This window comes from Arabidopsis lyrata (assembly GCF_000004255.2).
Source record: "Arabidopsis lyrata subsp. lyrata unplaced genomic scaffold ARALYscaffold_7, whole genome shotgun sequence".
Lineage (NCBI taxonomy): Eukaryota > Viridiplantae > Streptophyta > Magnoliopsida > Brassicales > Brassicaceae > Arabidopsis > Arabidopsis lyrata.
In genome coordinates, this window is record NW_003302549.1 from 22,687,962 (window position 1) to 22,707,599 (window position 19,638).

Sequence of the window (19,638 nt, forward strand, 5' to 3'; positions counted from 1 at the left end):
ATTAACGATTTAGTTCGTTTTTGGTAACTCTTAGCAAAGATCTGATTAAAATTATACTTAGGTCAAAAATTAAAATAATCCGACCTGATTGGATTTCTTAAAATGTACTTCAAAAATGTTAATAACATTAGACATATAATTCAGTTTATATATATAAATTGTTATTGTTAAAAATAATAATTATACAATGGTAAAGTTATAAATTCCACTTACATTCATATTTTAAACAAACATCGATCAAATTTGTATTTTATTTTTTTAACTAATCACGAAGTACTTTTAGTTTTGAAGTTGAAACTCTAGACATAGAATTCAAGTCTTCGCGTATCTTCGTTTTCTTTTCAAGATTGTTGCATGATATAAGGAATTCCGCATATTTTAGACACTTAGAGTTTCCAAGGATGTATGTGGCGAATTCTTTCTCTTCCGTTCTTCCTCTATATGCAAGCTATTTAAATTCCTCGAGATTGGATGACACACATTTCGGAACGGAATTTGGTTGGTTCCATGAAAGGGGGATGTTTTCTGGTGGGAAGGAACTTAGCTGAGAAACAACAAAAGATTTATACTTTGTTAGTGATACTCCAACAAAACTACACGCATTTGTTAATTTAAGAGAGGGAGGAGAGTACAAACATTGGTGATCAAAATATTTTTTAGTATAGGAGAATTTTTGAGCAAAAGTAGAAGTGGTTCCATCCAATCTGTGTCCAATGGCCATATAATGTTAAGAACTGTAAGCCGAGGGAAGTAAACAGCGCTGCAACAGTCAACCTGCGACGTGTACATCAACATAAGTAGATGAGCCAATGTGATCACAAAATAAAAAACGAAAGTACGGGGTGCAGAAACATCTACCATTGCATGAGTCATACACAACTTTAGACACGTGATTGAGGAAAAAGGTATCAGAAACTTTTCATCAGGATACCAAACTGTACTGATAAGTACCCTATCAAGACAAGGCATATTTCGGGAAGAGCAAGAGCCCCCCGAAGAATCCAAGATAAATAGGTCCTTTAACGCTGGACAATCTATGACTAAGGATCCACCAGTATCTCCTATATCTGATCGTTCCTTAGAGTAAAGTAAGTTCTTTAGAGAAGGCACTTCCACAATAAAATTTGTCACATTATCATTCCTAGATCGAGATACGGACAATTGTTCGAGAACAGGGCAACTTGATAGAAGCCTTACAGCGGAAACTTCGTCTTTATACATTAGTCCACTAAGGTAAAGCTTTTTGAGTGATGTGAGGCAAACCGAGGAAGGAACATCTAGAAGAATTTCTCTGCATAAATTTAATTCTACTAGCGTTTCACACGTGTAAAGACTTGCGGGCAAGTCAATAGGTGCTGCAGACCACATGAGTATGAGATTTAACATGCGCACTCGGCGATCAACTGCGTTTGCAATCCACTTCTTAACATCAGCATCAATAGGACATCGTTGATCGAGTTTGATAGACAAGCTTTCTAGTATAGGTGCCTTGTGTTGTTGCAAAGACTTTTCAAGAAACCACCAAACACTTTCATGGTCACTGTCTTTGCTTTCTTTGTACTCGAGTCTTGGCACCATTTTCCAGATAGACCTCCACCTTTTCGACAAAAACATGGTGTTCACAACATCTTTGGTCGGGAGAAACAACAATATATGTATAAGCAAATCTTCATGTAATGCGCTGATTTTGTCTTCACAATTGTTCCCTTCGGTTCCTTGATAATTTTCTACTTCTCGTGATTTGGAAGTCACGGAAAGCATTTCCCTGAAAGTGAACAAGTTTCTTTCTTTATCGCCTAAGATAAAAGTAAAAATACATTTCTTTAGGAACTACATGAACATGATGAAAAAAAAAAAAAAAGTGACCTAGCATTCAAGGAAATTTCTCCATCATTATTCACTTTGATAGAATCCTATAAGAATAAAAAAAAAATCGTCCTTCTCATTTTATTTTATTTTCTCAGGTAAATTGTATTAACATTTCTTCTTCTACAACTTCTTGGATTAGTTATAGGAGTTCACCTTTTTTACCAGTCAAAAATTTTGATTTCATATAAACATGAACTAACTAAGAAAGATGTTGAAAACTGCCCCAATGATTCTCCACAAACTGGTGGCACAGGCTAGGCATGGGCATAATACCCGAACCCGAAAAACTGGATCGAACCCGACCTGAAAAACCCGATCCGAACCCGAACGCAAAGTTTTAAAATACCCGAACGGGTTCTAAACTTCACAACCCGAAAACAGAACTCGAACCCGACCCGAACCCGAACCCGAACAAGTACCCGAACATATCCGAAATATAAATACATAGTTATAATATATTAGTAATATTTATATTTGTAATAGCCTAAGTATCTAAATTATTCGGATGCTAAGATATTTTCGGGTGTTTTAGCTACTTTTGGTTAGATTCGGGTATAAAATACTTATAATTTATAGATTTTTTGGGTATTTTCATTACTTTGCATAGAATCGGATACAATTTTTTTTAATATTTGGATACTTCGGATAAACCCGAATCCGAACCCGAAATATCCGATCCGAATCCTATCCGAACCCGAAGTTTTAAAATATCCGAACGGGTCTTAGTTTTCTAAACCCGAAAAATCCGAACCCGAAAAACCCGACCCGAACCGAATATCCAAACGCCCAGGCCTAGCACAGGCCAAAGTGTATCAAATCCGGCATGAGCCCGGGAAAACAGGATTTTGTAAGTAATTACAAACTCTTTGATTTTCATGAAATTTATATATACAAAAGATGTTGAGAAATTGCTACTGCAGAATACTAACCCAATTACCACAAGAAGATTTGTGCGTTTTCTGTTTTCGTCAATAAGATTTCTCTTGAGATTAACCTAAGTTTTTCTTTTTGTTGTTCATTATATTGTAAAAGAGGAAAACAAGGTATTTATAGGGTAATCTTACAAGACATCTTATTTTATACAACATCTCAATTTCTTTAATTTATCATAATATCTAGATATAAATCATTTAATAATAATAAATCATATAATATCTAGATATTTATTATTACTAAATGTAAGTTGGATTTTATTTTAAATATAACATATGATATCTTGATATTCCTATACTAAGTGAAAAATGGAATACCAGATAAAGAAACTTATTTTTCCAATTTTCTAAACTTAGGCAAGAGAATATGTATATGATAATCAAGACTGGTGACATGAGTTTGAGAAATTGTTGAGGAATTTATTTTTGGTCACATCAATTAGCCAAAAAATGACAAAAAAGTTGAGAAATATCTTAGTCATATCATTTTTGTTACACATATATAACTTTTTAAGTTTTTTTTAAGTTGAGAATTTATATTGTTGTTGTTTATAAAATTATTATAACAAATCAATATTTTTAAATATTTTTTTTTTGGTAAGTAAAATATATTTATTAGTTTACATGGTAAAACTTGTTTTTTAACTATTAAATAAAAAATTGATGAAATTCTTTATTTTTTTAAGATATTTTATCAAATATTTTTTTTTAGTTTATTTACAACATTATCCGAATGGATAAATTAGTTATCATGTTTTGTACTTGACATCTTTTCGTGACGGAAATTGATTACGACACATAAGACCATCTCCAATGGTTATGATCCAATTGGATCTTAACCTTGGATCTTAAATTTATTTTAAATTAAAATTTCACTATTTGTAGGTTAAGAAAAGTTAGAAAAGTTAAAATGCAAAGAGTTCTTAAAGAAAAAAAAATTAAATTGTTGCTTACAATACAAGTTACAAACATTTCTCTTCCAAAAGTTTCATGTTATCACATTTCTCTGCAACTCCACTAGTTTCTCTAGCACTTCAACTCTATCTACAGTAAGCTCATCCTTTTGTTCATTGCAAATTCTCCAATAAACCTCATCAAAAACAGTAGAAATGATCAAATAAATGAAAACAGAGAACACTTATAAAAACAGAGACATTTATCTATTTCAAGCAAAACTCATTCAACAGACCAAACCAATCAACTGATTCTGTTTTGCCAAAATTATTTAACATAAGTTCATGCAAACATTGATTCATTAGTTAGAAAACTGAGACTTAACTTATGAAAAAAAGACCAATTCATACAAACACAAATTCATACAAACACTGATTCATTGATTAAACAAGTTCATACAAAGCAAAAGACTTAACTTATGACAGAAAACACAAATTGAAATGCAATAGAAAGACAAACTTATGACAAAAGAAAACAAAAGAAAGCCTAACTTATGATACATGAAAGAAATCCTTCAAGCATTTGACAACATGTCAATTATGAGCTTGTCTTTTAAGGCAATTTCTATATTACTAAGCTCTGTTTTTGTAAGTAGATTCTCAAGCATAATATGCTTGCTATGTTTCTCTTTTAACTCAAAATCCTTTTTTTTATCTCCCATATGCCCTGCAACCTAGAGACACCAATGCCTTTTTCTTCCACAGCCTTTAACTTGCTTATAGTCTTTTCTGCGTTTGCCTTTGCAGCCTTAACATTAATAGGACGAGGCATTCCTTCCTCTACTCCATGGGACAGTGGCTGGGAGCTTGAAGACTCAACTGACTCCTGAGTCTTTCTTCTTTTTGACTGTCTAGTTGGTTTAGTAGAAGGAGCTAAACACTATTTTTGATCATGGCGAAGCTCTCTCCAAGCATGCTCAAGAGTGAACTTTGCATCATAGTCGTTGGTGAAGATTTGGTGAGCTAGTTTCATCACATCATTATCATTCTGGCCACTTGATTGATGTTTTAATGCAGCCTCATAGCTCCCTACAAACTTGCATACACCATGATTTATCTAAGCCCACCTCTGCTTTATGTGATCTGGCTCTCTCCTTTCTACACCTTTGAGCTTTGGACTTGCAGCATAATAGTCAGCAATATGTGACCAAAAGGCATTACCGTTTTGTTCATTGCCTATTAATGCATCTTTACTTGTGTTGAGCCAAGCACTGATGAGCACCACGTCTTATGTGGGAGACCATTTCCTTCTCCCTCTTTTCACCTTAGGTGTGTGTGCAGCTTGGCTTGGAGAGTCAGCTTGGGTTGGAAAGATAGGAACATCATCATACAGACTGGCTTACAAATTGGCTTCCAGATTGTGATCCTCTTGTTGACTAGTTAAGAGGTTCACAAAGCCTGATCCATGACTATATGGATATGAATCAATAGCCTAGTTCTCTGGTTGGTGTTAAAAGGGGCAGGATAGAAAAAAAAAAGGAAGTGATTTTTGTGTGTGTAAATCTATGTGTTAAGTTAGAGATGAAGAGGTTCATATATAACAAGAGAAACTCTTGGTATGTGTTAAGTGTGACACTAAATTCTTTACCTAATCAAATAAAACACAGAGGCTATAGGCATTGATAACAAAGATTTGTTGTTGAGTAGGCAATGCATAACTAAAACATAGTAGGGGTGTGTGTTTAAGTGTGACAGAACATAATGAGAGATAGTGCATTTAGGTTTTTATTAAAAGAGAAGAAATGAATTAGACAATAAGTGTTAGGTGTTTTAAGTATGACACAAAAAGAAATCTATTCCAACTACCAAACATTGAGTAAACACAAAGACAACAATATAGACAATCAAATCAAATTAAAGCATTTCAAGCTTAAACTTTAAAAACAAAGAAAATGTGCAACAGATGCTTTTATTAGCATTGGATCATGTTATTTGTGCGATAGATTAGGTATTCTACTTGAGCAGAGATCACCAAATAGACACTTGGAAAAACACAAACTTACCAAATTTAATCATTTTAAAAACTGACAGTTCAAGTATTACACTGATCTAATAACAGAAACAAAAATAAGACTAACTATTGACACATGAAACAAAAGAAAGCATTAACTTATGACAATGAAAAAAAAAGTATTAACACTAACTAGACAATAAGTATGATGTAGATAATCAAATTAAAGCATTTTAATATCTCCAGCTAATCTAAAACAAACAAGATTTACTCATTCAATGATTTAAACAAGATTTACTCATTCAGTGATTCAATATCTTCACATAGACTAAAACAAACAAGTTCATACAAGAATTACATTCAATGAGCTGTTACTTTGTACTCCATGTAATGAACCTCATATGTCGCAAGTTCTCCAATTGAACTCGCCAAAAACAGAGAAACAGATCAAACTCATCAAAAACAAATCATCTCAGAGGTTTAATGATATAAGAAAGAGAAAGAAACAAAGTTTTACCTTGTACCAGCTCTTACTACAGTCTCTAGTGCCCGAGACCCAAGAAGATGAAGAAGTGTATCGTGTCAGCGTTAATGATGATACACATCCTTCGAATGAGTTTGTGCCTAATACATTCTGAGTCCCTACTAGAAGAAATGAGCAACAAAACAGAGTAAACTCGCAGTCTACTGTCAGGCGTGGGAATAGTTCACATCGGTCTAGTGGAAGTTCGGGAACAAATGTTGGAAGTGGTTCAAGAGGAAATCGTAGACGACAATCTTTTGAGACAACTATACAAGATACTATCAGTGGCTATAGAGAGTTCCAACGACAAAGTTTACAACAACTTCGGCCGGGAAATTTTGATCAAGAAGATTATGACGAATTCAAAAAGGCGGAAGCAATATTTCTTGCGCTACAACTTCCAAAGAAAACTAAATTCTACTAGGCATGCATCGATACACTAAAAGAATTAAGATTTTGGCGGCGGTATTTCATTGATATAGCTGGAGGCACCGACGAAGATAAGATAGAACTGTTAGAAGCTATGACTAGTGTTTCTCGGAACGATCAAGATTTGCCAAAAAGATTGGGCTCGGGCCACTCTTATGGAGGTTCACATTCAACAAATCCTAATTATCAACAGTGGAGCTCACCACCAAACGCTCCTCAATGCGGAACACCGAACGCTCCACAATGGGGAACACCACCAAACGCTCCACATTATGGAACACCACCAAACGCTCCACATTATGGAATACCACCAAACGCTCCACAGTACGGAACACCACCAAACAATCCACAATGGAGCACACCACCAAACGCTCCACAATGGAATTCACCACCAAATGCTCCAGAATGGGGATCATCGCCAAATGTTTCACATTGGGGTCTTCCACCAAACTTTCAACCTTGGGGCCCGCCATCACACTTTCATCCGTGGGGTTATACACCAAATTTTCAACAAGGCGGTTCATTAGGAACAACTCCAACAAATGTTCAATACGGATTTTCAGTGGGAGGACAAGACGAAAGTACAAGGAATACTCAACAAGAAGTTTCACATGGTGCAACTATGGATACTACCCCAAACGTACAACATGAATCATCATCAGGTCTTGGTTTCACAAATTATTTTGAAACTACACCAACTTCCAGAACACCTAGACCAGGAGGTCTGTTCAATATTTGGGGAACCTCGCAAGGATCAACTGCAAATACAAATGAAGATCACCAAAGTGATTCAGGAGACGAAGATTAGTATATGATGGTTCATTCTGATTTATGTTTTTAGATATTGTTTGATTTTTATTAGCCTACTTATGCATTTTGTATAATTGTTTATCGGAAGATTTTTTAAAATTAATATATTGAAGTATTTTCTATAATTGTTCATTATAAACTTTTATATGGCTAATGATAATTTGTTATCTCATGTTTTTAAATTTCAGGCTTTTCGTCTCTGCCAATTACGTTCACAAAATATGCATAATTTAAGTTATGAAGAGAGAATTGAATTGTGGAACTTGGAAAATGAACAATTTGAAGAGTTAATAATTCAACCAGCTTTGAGTTACTATGATCGCTATTTTCAAAGAGCACCAGCCCGAACCGATGGAGGTTTAGGATGGAGAAATATTTGGCATCAGTTACAACAAGATGATGCCGCTTGTCTTCAGTTATTACGTATGTCATTTGCGGCTTTCACGACATTATGTGCTACTCTACATACAAATTACGGTCTACAACCAACATTAAATATAAGTATTGAAGAAAGTGTGGCTATGTTTCTACGAATATGTGGACACAATGAAGTTCAAAGAGATGTTGGTTTGAGATTTGGAAGAAATCAGGAGACTGTGAAGAGAAAATTTGGTGAAGTTCTTACCGCGACAGAATTACTTGCATGTGACTATATTAGAACTCCAACAACTCAAGAGTTACATCGAATTCTTGAAAGACTTCAAGTAGATCGAAGATATTGGCCATATTTCAATGGATTCGTTGGAGCTATGGATGGGACTCATGTTTGTGTAAAAGTAAAGCCAGAGTTACAAGGAGTGTATTGGAATCGACACGATAATGCATCTTTGAACATCTTGGCAATATGTGATTTGAATATGTTATTCACGTATATTTGGAACGGAGCACCGGGATCATGTCACGATACAGCTGTTCTCGCAATGGCGCAACGAAGTGATTCCGAGTTTCCTTTACCCCCATCAGAGAAGTATTACGTCGTTGATTCTGGCTACCCAAACAAACAAGGGTTTTTGGCTCCTTACAGATCGTCAAGAAATTCAGTTGTGAGATATCATATGTCGTCTTTCCACTCCGGTCCACCTCCGAGGAATAAAATGGAGATGTTTAATCGATGTCATGCTTCACTACGTTCTATTATCGAGAGAACTTTCGGAGTTTGGAAGAAGAAATGGAGGATTCTTACTGATTTTCCGAGATATAGTATTCATGTGCAAAAGAGAGTGGTGATGGCTACAATGGGATTACACAATTTTATTAAAATTTCAAATTTTTCAGATGCGGATTTGCAGAAGTAATGATGGATACAGAGATACACAACACAGATTGGGAGCCTGATTTCGATGATATGGAAGCATCAGAGATAGCAGATAGAGAGCATATGGCGCAAATAAGAGATAATATTGCTAATATGGTATGGGAAAATCAACGTATTCGATAATATTTTGTATTGTATTAATTTACTCTGTTGTTTTAATGTATCTTTTACTTGTTTCTACCAACAAACTAAATTTTAATTTTGTTTGTTTATTGTTGTTAAATAATATAGAAAAAATGTTTGGTCAATATTTAGAAAATCTATTTATTATAATATACTAATTATTTATTTATAAAATTATTATAATTTATTTATTATTTTTAAAACATTTATCGAAAATATATATTTTGTACCGCTTTTACATTTTCACCATTCAAACATTTGAACCGCACCGCATGTTGTTTTTTTCAGCATTCGAAATTTATCCCGCACCGCTTGTTTCGAACAAACCGCACTTGTTCCGCATACTGCGTTTTTTTCAACCGCACCGCACTACTCAATCCGCTTGTTCCGCACCGTCCGATCCGCTGTCACCATTCGGAGCCATAAAAGTCGAAAATACCCCTCTCTTATTTGAATAATTACAAAAAAATTTGCCCTTTCTCGAGCTCTCTCATCTCTTCGACTCTCTTGCGCACTCATGTCTCCAAACCCTAAATTCACCTTCACCTTCTTCACCGAACCGTAAATCATCAAACAGAGCACATCGTTCTTGTAAAGTTGGGTCAGGAAACCATCGTTCTTCACCATCGCTAGTTCCCATCGCTTGTAGTTGTCTTCTTCTTCTTTCTCCGGTAAGTTTCTTCTTCTTCTGCTTATGTTCTGATGTTAGTTGCTGAAACCCTTCAAATCCTGTATTTCTCTCGATTTGATTTTGAGCAGATGGATTAGCTTTGATTTTCGATATGAATATATCTTACCCTATCTTAAAATCATCCAAAGGGGTTAGCTTAGCTTTGATTTTGGGACACTCATGGAGAAAGCTCCTTGATTCTCTGGGATTCGTAATGCAGGTGTCTGATTAGAGTTGAGTTTATGAATTTTGTTAATTTTAAATCAGGAGGGAAGTTGGTTTATGGGTTTGCTTAAGATCGGGTCTAGAATCTAAAGGATCAAAATTTGTTTTTCAATCTCGTTTCTTTAAGCTTTAATAACCATCTAGCTAGGGGTCTGTTTCTACAATCTCGTTGCTTTAAGCTTTATACTCATTCTTGAGTTTGGTTATGATCATTATGCTTAGGTTTATCTCTTTCATTGCAAGATAAAATTATTTTGAATTACGACTTGTATATTATATAGTTTATCTAGCTGTTTCTGTGACTTGCTAGGATTGTCATATTTTAGAAATAGTTCAGCTCGGTAATCATTCTCTGATGCCATTACGGTTGGATGGTATTAGCACATTGTATAAATGTTGTTCTCCAGTTCGAGTTTTGATTACCAACTTGTTTGCAGAGCCGGCTCTAAGGTTTCGAAAAAAATTAAAAGCTACAGCCAAGACTCGAACTGGGGTTCGGCCACTTGGGATAGAAGACAGGAACCACTACACTAAAGAAATACTTTGGAAAAATGAGGCCGAAAATTGTATATATTATTAGAGGCCGCAAGCAAATGCTTAATGGGCTGTGCCATGGGCCGGCTTAGGCCTAGGCAAAAAAACCGTACCCGAGTACCCGAACCGAAACCGACCCGAAAAAACCGGTTCGGGGCGGGTACGGGTATTAGCTATTTACCCTATTGGGTCTTGTAACGGCGTACCCGTGGGTATAGGGTAAAACCCGATCCGAACCCGATACCCGAACAGGTACCCGATTACCCGAAATTATATATACTTATACATATAAAAACTTTATATATATCTAATATTCAAGCTAAATACATTTATATCCAAATATCCGAGAATAATGACCAAAAACTAAATATACTTATATTTAAATATTTAAGACTAAATTTATTTATATGCGAGATACTTGTAAATTTTTGGAATATTTGGATAAAATTCCGGTTATTTGAATATTAGGGTAAAATTTCGGGTAAAATTTGGATATTAGGGTAAAATTTTCGGGTATTTGGGTAAATTTTTGGGTATTTGGGTATAATCGGGTATAAAATACCCGAACCCGAAGGGTACCCGATTTTTTCAGGTATTTAGCGGTTCTGAAAATCTAAACCCGAACCGACCCGAACCCGATTGGACCCGAACCGAAACCGAACCGATATTTTAGATTTACCCTATTAGATCCTAAACTCCTCTACCCGAAAAGACCCGTACCCGATTGGGTTTTACCCGAACCCGACCCGCATACCCGAATGCCCAGCCCTAGGCCGGCTCTGCTTGTTTGCTCCATAAAGTGGAGGAAGTAACCCACCAAATTGTTTCTCTTTCTCACCCTTTTTGTTACTGCTCAGATTTGGTTCTCTTTGGTCTCTAGAAGTGGAAGAAGCTTGGTGTCCAGATTCCTGAGTTTTCTCTGCCGGCCGCCATGGAAGTAGTGGGAGAAGGGAAGGAGTTCTCTTTTCCTCGGGAGGAAGAGAAAGTCCTCTCATTCTGGAATCAAATCGATGCCTTCAAGACGCAGCTCAAACGAACAGAGCATCTCCCCGAATACATTTTCTACGACGGGCCTCCTTTCGCCACCGGTCTTCCTCACTACGGCCACATCCTCGCCGGCACCATCAAGGACATCGTCACTCGCTACCAGACCATGACTGGTCACCACGTAACGCGTCGCTTCGGGTGGGACTGTCACGGCCTCCCGGTTGAGCAACTGATTGAAAAGAAGCTCGGTATTGAGAGGAGAGCACAAGTGCTTCAGATGGGGATTGATAAGTATAACGAAGAGTGTAGGAGTGTTGTGACTCGGTATGTGGAGGAGTGGGAGAAGGTGATTACTAGAAGTGGTCGTTGGATTGATTTCAAGAACGACTATAAGACGATGGATCTGCCTTTTATGGAAAGTGTTTGGTGGGTTTTTGCTCAGCTTTTTGATAAGAATCTTGTCTACAAAGGCTTCAAGGTTTGGCTTTCCTCCCTTTTATTATTTATATGCTATGTGCTTTGATTGAAATCTGGTGAACCGATTCAATTTCGTTATGTGCAGGTTATGCCTTATAGTACTGGTCTCAAGACACAATTATCTAATTCAGAAGCTGGTTTGAACTACAAGGACGTTTCAGATCCTGAGATTATGGTGACGTTCCCAGTTATTGGCGATCAAGATAATGCTGCTTTTGTGGCTTGGACTACTACTCCATGGACTCTTCCTAGCAATCTTGCTTTGTGTGTCAATCCCAATTTTGTTTATCTCAAGGTTCGTAACAAGCACAATGGGAGAGTCTACGTGGTTGCTGAATCTCGCCTCTCAGCCCTTCCCGCTGATACCAAGAAATCAAATCCTAAACCCAAAGGTGGTGATAGTGCAGCTGATTCTTATCAAGTTTTGGAGAAATTTGATGGAGCTTCCCTGGTTGGGAAGAAGTATGAACCTTTGTTTGACTACTTTAGTGATTTCTCATGTGTGGCCTTTCGAGTAGTAGCAGATGATTATGTCACTGATGACAGTGGTACTGGCATCGTCCACTGTGCTCCTGCCTTTGGTGAAGACGATTACCGTGTTTGTCTTGAGAACAAGATCGTTGAACAGGTTAGGTTTTGACTTCATTCTCCTTATCAATCCCTAAACGTCAGGGCATGACTATAGAAAAGTAGTTGATCTTTGATCTTTGATTTTGGTTGGGTAACTGTTAAGGATTTTCTTTGGGGTTTAAGGGATTACACTGTATCATTTATTTGTTTAGGAAGAGATCTTTCATCGTATTTTCTCTCTCACTCTAATGATATCCTTTTATCTCCTTATGTTAAACGTTCTATATGCTTTTTGTATTCTCTTTCAGGGTGAAAATCTAGTTGTGGCTGTTGATGAGGATGGGCTTTTTACTGAGAGAATTACCCATTTCTTTGGCCGGTATGTCAAAGATGCCGACAAGGATATAATTGAAGCCGTGAAGGTGCGTATTGATGTGCATTTGGACCATTGAATTAGCCGCTTCTGATTGTTAAATAATATTTCTTGTTATCTCAGACCAAAGGCAGACTTGTCAAAACTGGGAGCTTTACTCACTCATATCCGTTTTGCTATCGATCAGACACTCCTCTCATATATAGAGCCCTTCCCTGTTGGTATGCTTCTTGCTGGCAGTCTCTTTCTTTCTGCTATTCTGTATTTTTTGGCAGTCAAATCGCCAAACTATTTGGGATATCTTGATTTCCACGTTTTCATTTTCATATTGTATTTCTTTTCAGTAAGTAGTGAACATCAGATCTGTATCGTTGTTTGATTCTATGAAGCTTGTTGTTTGATTCTTGTGTTCTTTGAACTGTCAGGTTTGTCCGGGTGGAGGACCAGTTGAAGGAACAGTTGTTAGAAAACAATGAACAGACATACTGGGTACCTGATCATGTGAAGGTCAGTGGAAGAAGGATTAATACTCTTTAACATTACAAGTTTAGCAGTTTTAGTTAATGACATTAATAAAGTTATTCTAATACCTGCAACTCAGGATAAACGCTTTCACAATTGGCTTGAAAATGCAAGGGATTGGTGCATTAGCCGAAGTAGATTTTGGGGCACGCCTCTACCAATATGGATCAGTGATGATGGTGAGGAAGTTGTTGTCATGGATTCTGTCGAGAAGCTTGAAAAGCTCTCTGGTGTCAAGGTCTCTTCTTTTGTTGTTTGTCTATCTTTCTCCTGCAACTACTTGTCAATATATATATATATTCCTTGCGCTCATTTTGTCTTTCTGGTGCAGGTCTTTGATCTACATCGTCACCATATTGATCAAATTACAATCCCATCTAGTCGTGGGCCTGAGTTTGGTGTGCTCCGTCGTGTAGAAGACGTAAGATGGATCTCATGCTCTCTCATTTCATCTATAATCCTTGGTGTTCTGTAGTGTTATCTCACACTTGTGCTTATATTACCTTTTCAGGTTTTTGATTGTTGGTTTGAGAGTGGGTCAATGCCTTATGCGTACATCCATTATCCTTTTGAAAACAAGGAGCTTTTTGAGAGTAACTTCCCTGGTCATTTTGTGGCTGAAGGGCTTGATCAAACTCGTGGATGGTATGTTAAACCTGGATATGTAAAATCATCTCTTATTATATCTCTGGGCTTGCTCCCTCCCTTTACTGTATTGGATGATCTAGATCTTAACTATCCTCAATTACTGTACTTAAATAAGTAATGAGTCGAGGCTAATGGAAGGTGTTATTAGTATAAAGCAAATGTGATTTTAGAAGTGTATTGAAAAAACAATATTGTTTTTCTGCTTAGTAGACAATTAATAACATCTTAACTACTGGTTTGGCATATACAGGTTTTATACTCTTATGGTGCTGTCGACTGCATTATTTGGAAAGCCAGCATTTCGAAATCTGATTTGCAATGGTCTTGTGCTTGCTGAGGATGGAAAAAAGATGAGTAAGAGTTTAGATAATTATCCGCCTCCTCTGGAAGTCATAGATGAGTACGGAGCTGTAAGTTTTCCCTGTAATATGCTGTTATGCTGCGTTTTTAGCTATGGAAATCTTGGTGTCATTAATTAGTAACTTTACGTAAACGCTGACAGGATGCTGTGCGATTGTACCTCATCAATTCTCCGATCGTACGCGCCGAGCCACTACGCTTCAGAAAGGAAGGAGTACTTGGTGTTGTGAGTAATCTGGGTTGTTAACTTTATTTCTGCTTATTTGAGTAGAGATCTATTGTTTGTCTGAACTGTTTTGGTCTCTGTATGGGGGGTCACTAGGTCAAAGATGTATTTCTTCCATGGTACAATGCATACAGATTCCTTGTTCAGAATGCAAAGAGACTTGAGATTGAGGTTTCTGGACCATTTGTTCCTACTGATCTAGCTACTTTACGGTCATCAAACGTTCTCGATCAGTGGATTTACTCAGCTACCCAGAGTCTTGTTTGTTTTGTCCGTCAGGAGATGGATGGTTACCGGCTTTATACTGTAAGCTATTTATATCTCTTTTTCACCGTGATGTGGTGTCTATACTAGAAAACAAGTTATCAGTGTCTCGTGGTATTTATCACAACTTTCTTTTTCCAGGTTGTTCCGTATCTTTTGAAGTTCCTCGACAATCTCACTAACATATATGTTAGATTCAACCGCAAGAGGTTAAAAGGCCGTACAGGAGAAGATGATTGTCACATTGCTCTTTCAACTCTATACAATGTATATATATTGTAAATAGTTGTGGGAATACTATTGTTTTCATGCTGACCTATTATTTGGACATTTGTGTAATGACTGACTAATAATTGCGTCTGGATTTTCAGGTGCTCCTCACTTCTTGCAAAGTGATGACCCCTTTTACACCTTTTTTCACTGAGACGCTATACCAGAATCTGCGGAAAGCATGTGAAGGTTCAGAGGAAAGCATTCATTACTGCAGTTTTCCGGAGGAAGCTGAAGGAACGGTAATACTGAAGTCCATCTCTGTATTCAAGGATAGCATACGAATTGTCTTGACATTTTGCTTTCTTTTTGTATTTAACCAGAGAGTGGAGAGGATTGAGCAAAGTGTTACAAGGATGATGACAATCATCGATCTTGCTCGGAACATTCGTGAGCGTCACAAGCTACCCTTGAAAACTCCTCTAAAGTGAGCGTTGAACTTTATCACTGTTCTGGTTTGTAACATCTGTTTGGTTAGGGCCTATACTGAACAGAAAAAAATAGTAACACATGCTTATCCTTGTTGTATCAGGGAAATCACTGTAGTTCATCCAGATGCAGAATTCTTGGATGACATAACTGGAAAACTAAAAGAGGTCTGTGGTATCTTTCTTGAAGTTTATTTATATAGAAATATCTACTAGAAATTTTTGAGGTTGTAATCAGCAAAAACATATCTCTACGGTTATTTTGTTTCAAAAAGCAATACATTCCATTTTGATTTTCCTTCTTGCAGTATGTCTTGGAAGAACTTAATGTAAGATCTCTTGTGCCATGCAATGATACTCTCAAGTATGCGTCTCTAAAAGCAGAACCAGATTTCAGGTTTGATCAAATTTTCCGTCCTGCTTTTTTTGCTTTTTAACCTTTTGTGCTCAATGTAGAAAGCAATTTTGATTTATTCATATTGCTCTATAGTGTATTGGGAAAACGTCTTGGAAAGTCAATGAGGCTTGTTGCAAAAGAAGTTAAAGAAATGTCTCAGCAAGATATCTTAAGATTTGAGGAGACCAGAAAAGTTACTATTGCTGGACACACGCTGGAGCTAACAGATATCAAGGTATCTTTCTCATCCTATGCTTTTCTCTTGTGGGGATGGAATGAAGAATATGCTCTAAATAGCTAAATGCCGACACTTTTCTTTCATGTGTTGTTCAGATTGTCAGGGTTTTCAAACGCCCGGATGGTTTGAAAGATACGGAGATTGATGCTAATGGAGATGGTACGGGATTTTACCCTTGTCTATTGTCACTTTTTTAAAATTAAAATCTTTAATCTGATTACGGGTGCTCGGTCTACTGTTAATGATATAACATGTAACATTTGCTTTCGTTAATGATTCAGGTGATGTTTTGGTGATTCTGAATCTACAGCCAGATGATTCGTTGTATGAAGCAGGTGTTGCTCGTGAGGTAAATAGATGTGAAGCAAGATACATTTTTGTTAAGAATGTCGTTATATTAATCGATGGGATGTGTTCCCTTCCCTTTTTCTGTATCTTATCAATTTTCTTCCAGAGTGCTGAGCTGTTGTTTCCCTGTGCTATATAGATTGTCAATAGGATCCAAAAACTACGGAAGAAGTCAGGTTTGGAACCAACAGACGTTGTGGAAGTGTACATTGAATCATTGGACAAGGATGAATCTGCTTTGCAACAAGTTCTGTGCTCTCAGGTAATTTTGCGTTTGTTCTTTTCAGTTTTCAACTTGTCAAGTCCATTGCTATAATAAGAGAATATCATATCGTTCATCTTTTCGTGGGCAGGAACAATACATTAAGGATACAATTGGTTCATCTTTGCTTCCGTCTACGTTGATGCCATCTCATGCAGTAAGTCATCATCATCAACACTCCTTGCATGCCTGCGCTAATAAGTCATAAACGTAATGAATGATCTTTTGCAGGTGATACTATCTGACGAGAGTTTCCAAAACGTATCAAAGCTGTCGTTTAAGATTAGCTTGGCTCGGCCGGCTTTGAAGTTCAACGAAGATGCTATTCTTGCCTTGTTTTCAGGTGAGTCACCATCTTATCACAATAACAATTGTTGATTATCTACCTCTGTTATTGACGAATGCAAATATATGGGTTTTAGGAGATGAGAAATTTGCAAGGGGGCTCCAAGCGTACTTGTTATCACGGGACCAATCGAATTTAAAATCAGAATTCCAACAAGGAAATGGGAAGGTATGGATTTAGTTAAGCTTTTGATGAACCTAAAGATTGTTGTTGTGCCTAAATCAATCCTTTCTTCTTTTCTTGTATGAGCAGATAATAACTCTAAGTTGCATTGAGAAGCTGCCAGTGGTGAGTGTGGTCCTTGGAGACCATCTTCATTTGACAGTCGGGGACTACTTGTTGAGCACGTCAAACTCATGAGGGTACAAGTCTTTGGTAGGACCATCCCTAACTCACACCATCCAATCTTCTTCTTACTTTTTTTGCTACAAGTCTTTGGTACTTCGTTTCTCTTTGCAACTCTATGACTTTTTTTTTTTTTGCGAATCTCATTTATGATGTTTTACAACGGTTGTAGAAACTAATCTGTGTTGGAAATTTGTCTCGATATTTTTATATTTGAAAAAAAACATATATATCCTAGGAACAATTGACTTGATTTTCTAGTAACAATTAACTCGATTTTCTAGGAACTTTTTATCCGCTTTGTTCAATACATGAAATCTAAATAGTATATTCAATTTTGTTTCAAAAACATATCTTTTGCATAATACAAATAAAAAGTAAAATTTATTGAAACTATACGTTCTATAAATTTTCAAAATTAATTATTCTTATAAAATTTTTATATTCTTTTCTTAATTAATGTTTTATGTGATTTACTGATTTTATTTAAAAATATATTAAAATTAAATGATAAAATAACAATTATATAAATTATACATTTAAAACTCTCAATTTAATTATGGATATACTCATATTTGTATAAATATCATAATGGAGCAGATATCATATTCTAAGGGTATGACTAGTTGTACAAAGTGGAAGAAAAATAAAAGCTAGAAGAATAAATATTCTGTTTTTTACTCAAAATTAACCAGTCAAGTAGAAAAGGGAAGAATTAGTTTTCTTCTCGGTTGTTTCAAAAAGTTACATGAAAAGAAAGAAAACTTCCAACTATATATACATAGTAGAAAAAATTCATCTGTCTTTATACTTTTCTTTTCTTCTGATTTCTTCTAATTTTTTTTTCTTCTTTTTTCTTCTAACATTCACCAGTCACACCCTAATTTCTTAGTCCATGCAGATGGGGATAAGGGGGTTCACTGCTGTCTGGTATCTGTGATTTGCTTCGTTTTTCGGATATTGACTTTTAATATCCGCCTTGCCCCATAAATTTTAACGGATATCCTAACGAATAAAATGTCTAATCCTAATGTCTATTTAATTGAAGGAGTCAATAGAAACTCAATATACTTCAGTGGTAAGCGTTCCCTTAATTATTTTGAATCTTATCGTGTGATGTCTCGAGAGAAAATGATATATTTATTTTAAACTAATGGTTAACTTGTCCTACTGGCGAAATGTATAATAAATGCTATTTTAAATGAATTTTAATTCTAAATTGAAAACAATACTATTAACTAACAATTAAAGAAAAAAGAGTTCTGAGATCACATTTTTTTTTTTTTTCAATAATTTCTTTTGGCTTGAATTAAAAATAACAGCAACATCCATCATTTTCTATACAGAATATAAAGGGGAAAATGCAAAAGTATACCCAAATTTGTATCAAACTAGATCATGACCCGTGCTATACAGCACGGGATTTAATATTTTTCATGAATTAAATTGTATATTTTGTTCGAAGAAATAAAAAATAATATAGTATAATAGTATAATATAAAAGGGAATATATCATAATATTTTATATTTATTACTATTTGGATATAATGTTATATATTTTATTTGACTAAAGAAGGAGAGAATATTGTATTTTAGTATTTAATATATTTAGCAGCATTAGATTTGTATTTTTTTATATGAGATTAACCATTTCTTTGGTTCAATTAGGCATTGATAATTTTATTTTGTGATTGTGAACAATCAAAAAAATAGTTGTATTGGGTCTAAGTTTTTTAATGGATTATATTGGGTTTGTGGGGCCCAGTTTCATGGTTTAAAAAAAAAGAAAAAAAAACGGTTTAACATACCTTTGAAATTTGTTGATGTGTTTCTTTTTGATGTCTGCTTGAATTTTGTTACCCTGTAATTAAAATAAGATGACTTAAAACTTACGGCAGATATATTACAAAGAGAATTGTATAAAATTTTAATGGTACTTACAGTCTCATCTGTCAAAATCATTTCCAAAGACATGCCAGAACCTTTTGTAAAATGAATCCACGAATGAAGTATATTAACTTGAATACACCAAAAAGTCTTGACAGGCTTCAAGTTGTTAATAGGAGTGTAGCGACTAACCATAGCCATTTCTGCTGTATTTTTAATTGTAGGATATGAGAATGGTGCTGAGATGATTTCTGTGAGAAAGGTACGTCAAACCAAAATGGATATTTATAGTTGTAGATTGTTTGTGATAATTAGGAGATTCAGAAATATATTAATTAGCATAAAATAGTTTGATA

General features: G+C 35.7%; 3 protein-coding genes and 1 pseudogene across 3 annotated transcripts; 3 read left to right on the forward strand and 1 right to left on the reverse strand.

Moving 5' to 3' along the window:
* Nucleotides 1–769: 769 nt before the first annotated feature.
* Nucleotides 770–1,578, reverse strand: LOC9304753 (putative F-box/FBD/LRR-repeat protein At1g22000). The gene is made up of 2 exons (XM_021018515.1): nt 840–1,578; nt 770–774 (listed from the first exon to the last, which is right to left on the reverse strand). Exons 1-2 carry the CDS (start codon nt 1,576–1,578, stop codon nt 770–772), a joined length of 744 nt encoding a protein of 247 aa, XP_020874174.1.
* A 1,114-nt stretch (nt 1,579–2,692) lies between these two features.
* On the forward strand, nt 2,693–7,473 carry LOC110226569 (annotated as a pseudogene).
* Nucleotides 7,474–7,600: 127 nt separating this feature from the next.
* LOC110226275 (putative nuclease HARBI1) lies at nt 7,601–8,983 on the forward strand. Its single transcript, XM_021017299.1, has one exon. It carries the CDS (start codon nt 7,614–7,616, stop codon nt 8,760–8,762), a length of 1,149 nt encoding a protein of 382 aa, XP_020872958.1. The 5' UTR covers nt 7,601–7,613; the 3' UTR covers nt 8,763–8,983.
* Nucleotides 8,984–11,152: 2,169 nt separating this feature from the next.
* Nucleotides 11,153–17,648, forward strand: LOC9306802 (isoleucine--tRNA ligase, cytoplasmic). The gene is made up of 24 exons (XM_002868635.2): nt 11,153–11,799; nt 11,884–12,426; nt 12,677–12,790; nt 12,865–12,962; nt 13,167–13,248; nt 13,343–13,501; nt 13,595–13,684; nt 13,775–13,908; nt 14,162–14,321; nt 14,414–14,497; nt 14,594–14,803; nt 14,903–15,028; nt 15,133–15,273; nt 15,355–15,458; nt 15,564–15,627; nt 15,768–15,856; nt 15,950–16,091; nt 16,190–16,253; nt 16,376–16,443; nt 16,582–16,704; nt 16,796–16,861; nt 16,936–17,047; nt 17,127–17,218; nt 17,303–17,648. The coding sequence occupies exons 1-24, from the start codon at nt 11,266–11,268 to the stop codon at nt 17,408–17,410; spliced, it is 3,507 nt and encodes a 1,168-aa protein (XP_002868681.1). The 5' UTR covers nt 11,153–11,265; the 3' UTR covers nt 17,411–17,648.
* The last annotated feature ends 1,990 nt before the right edge of the window (nt 17,649–19,638 follow it).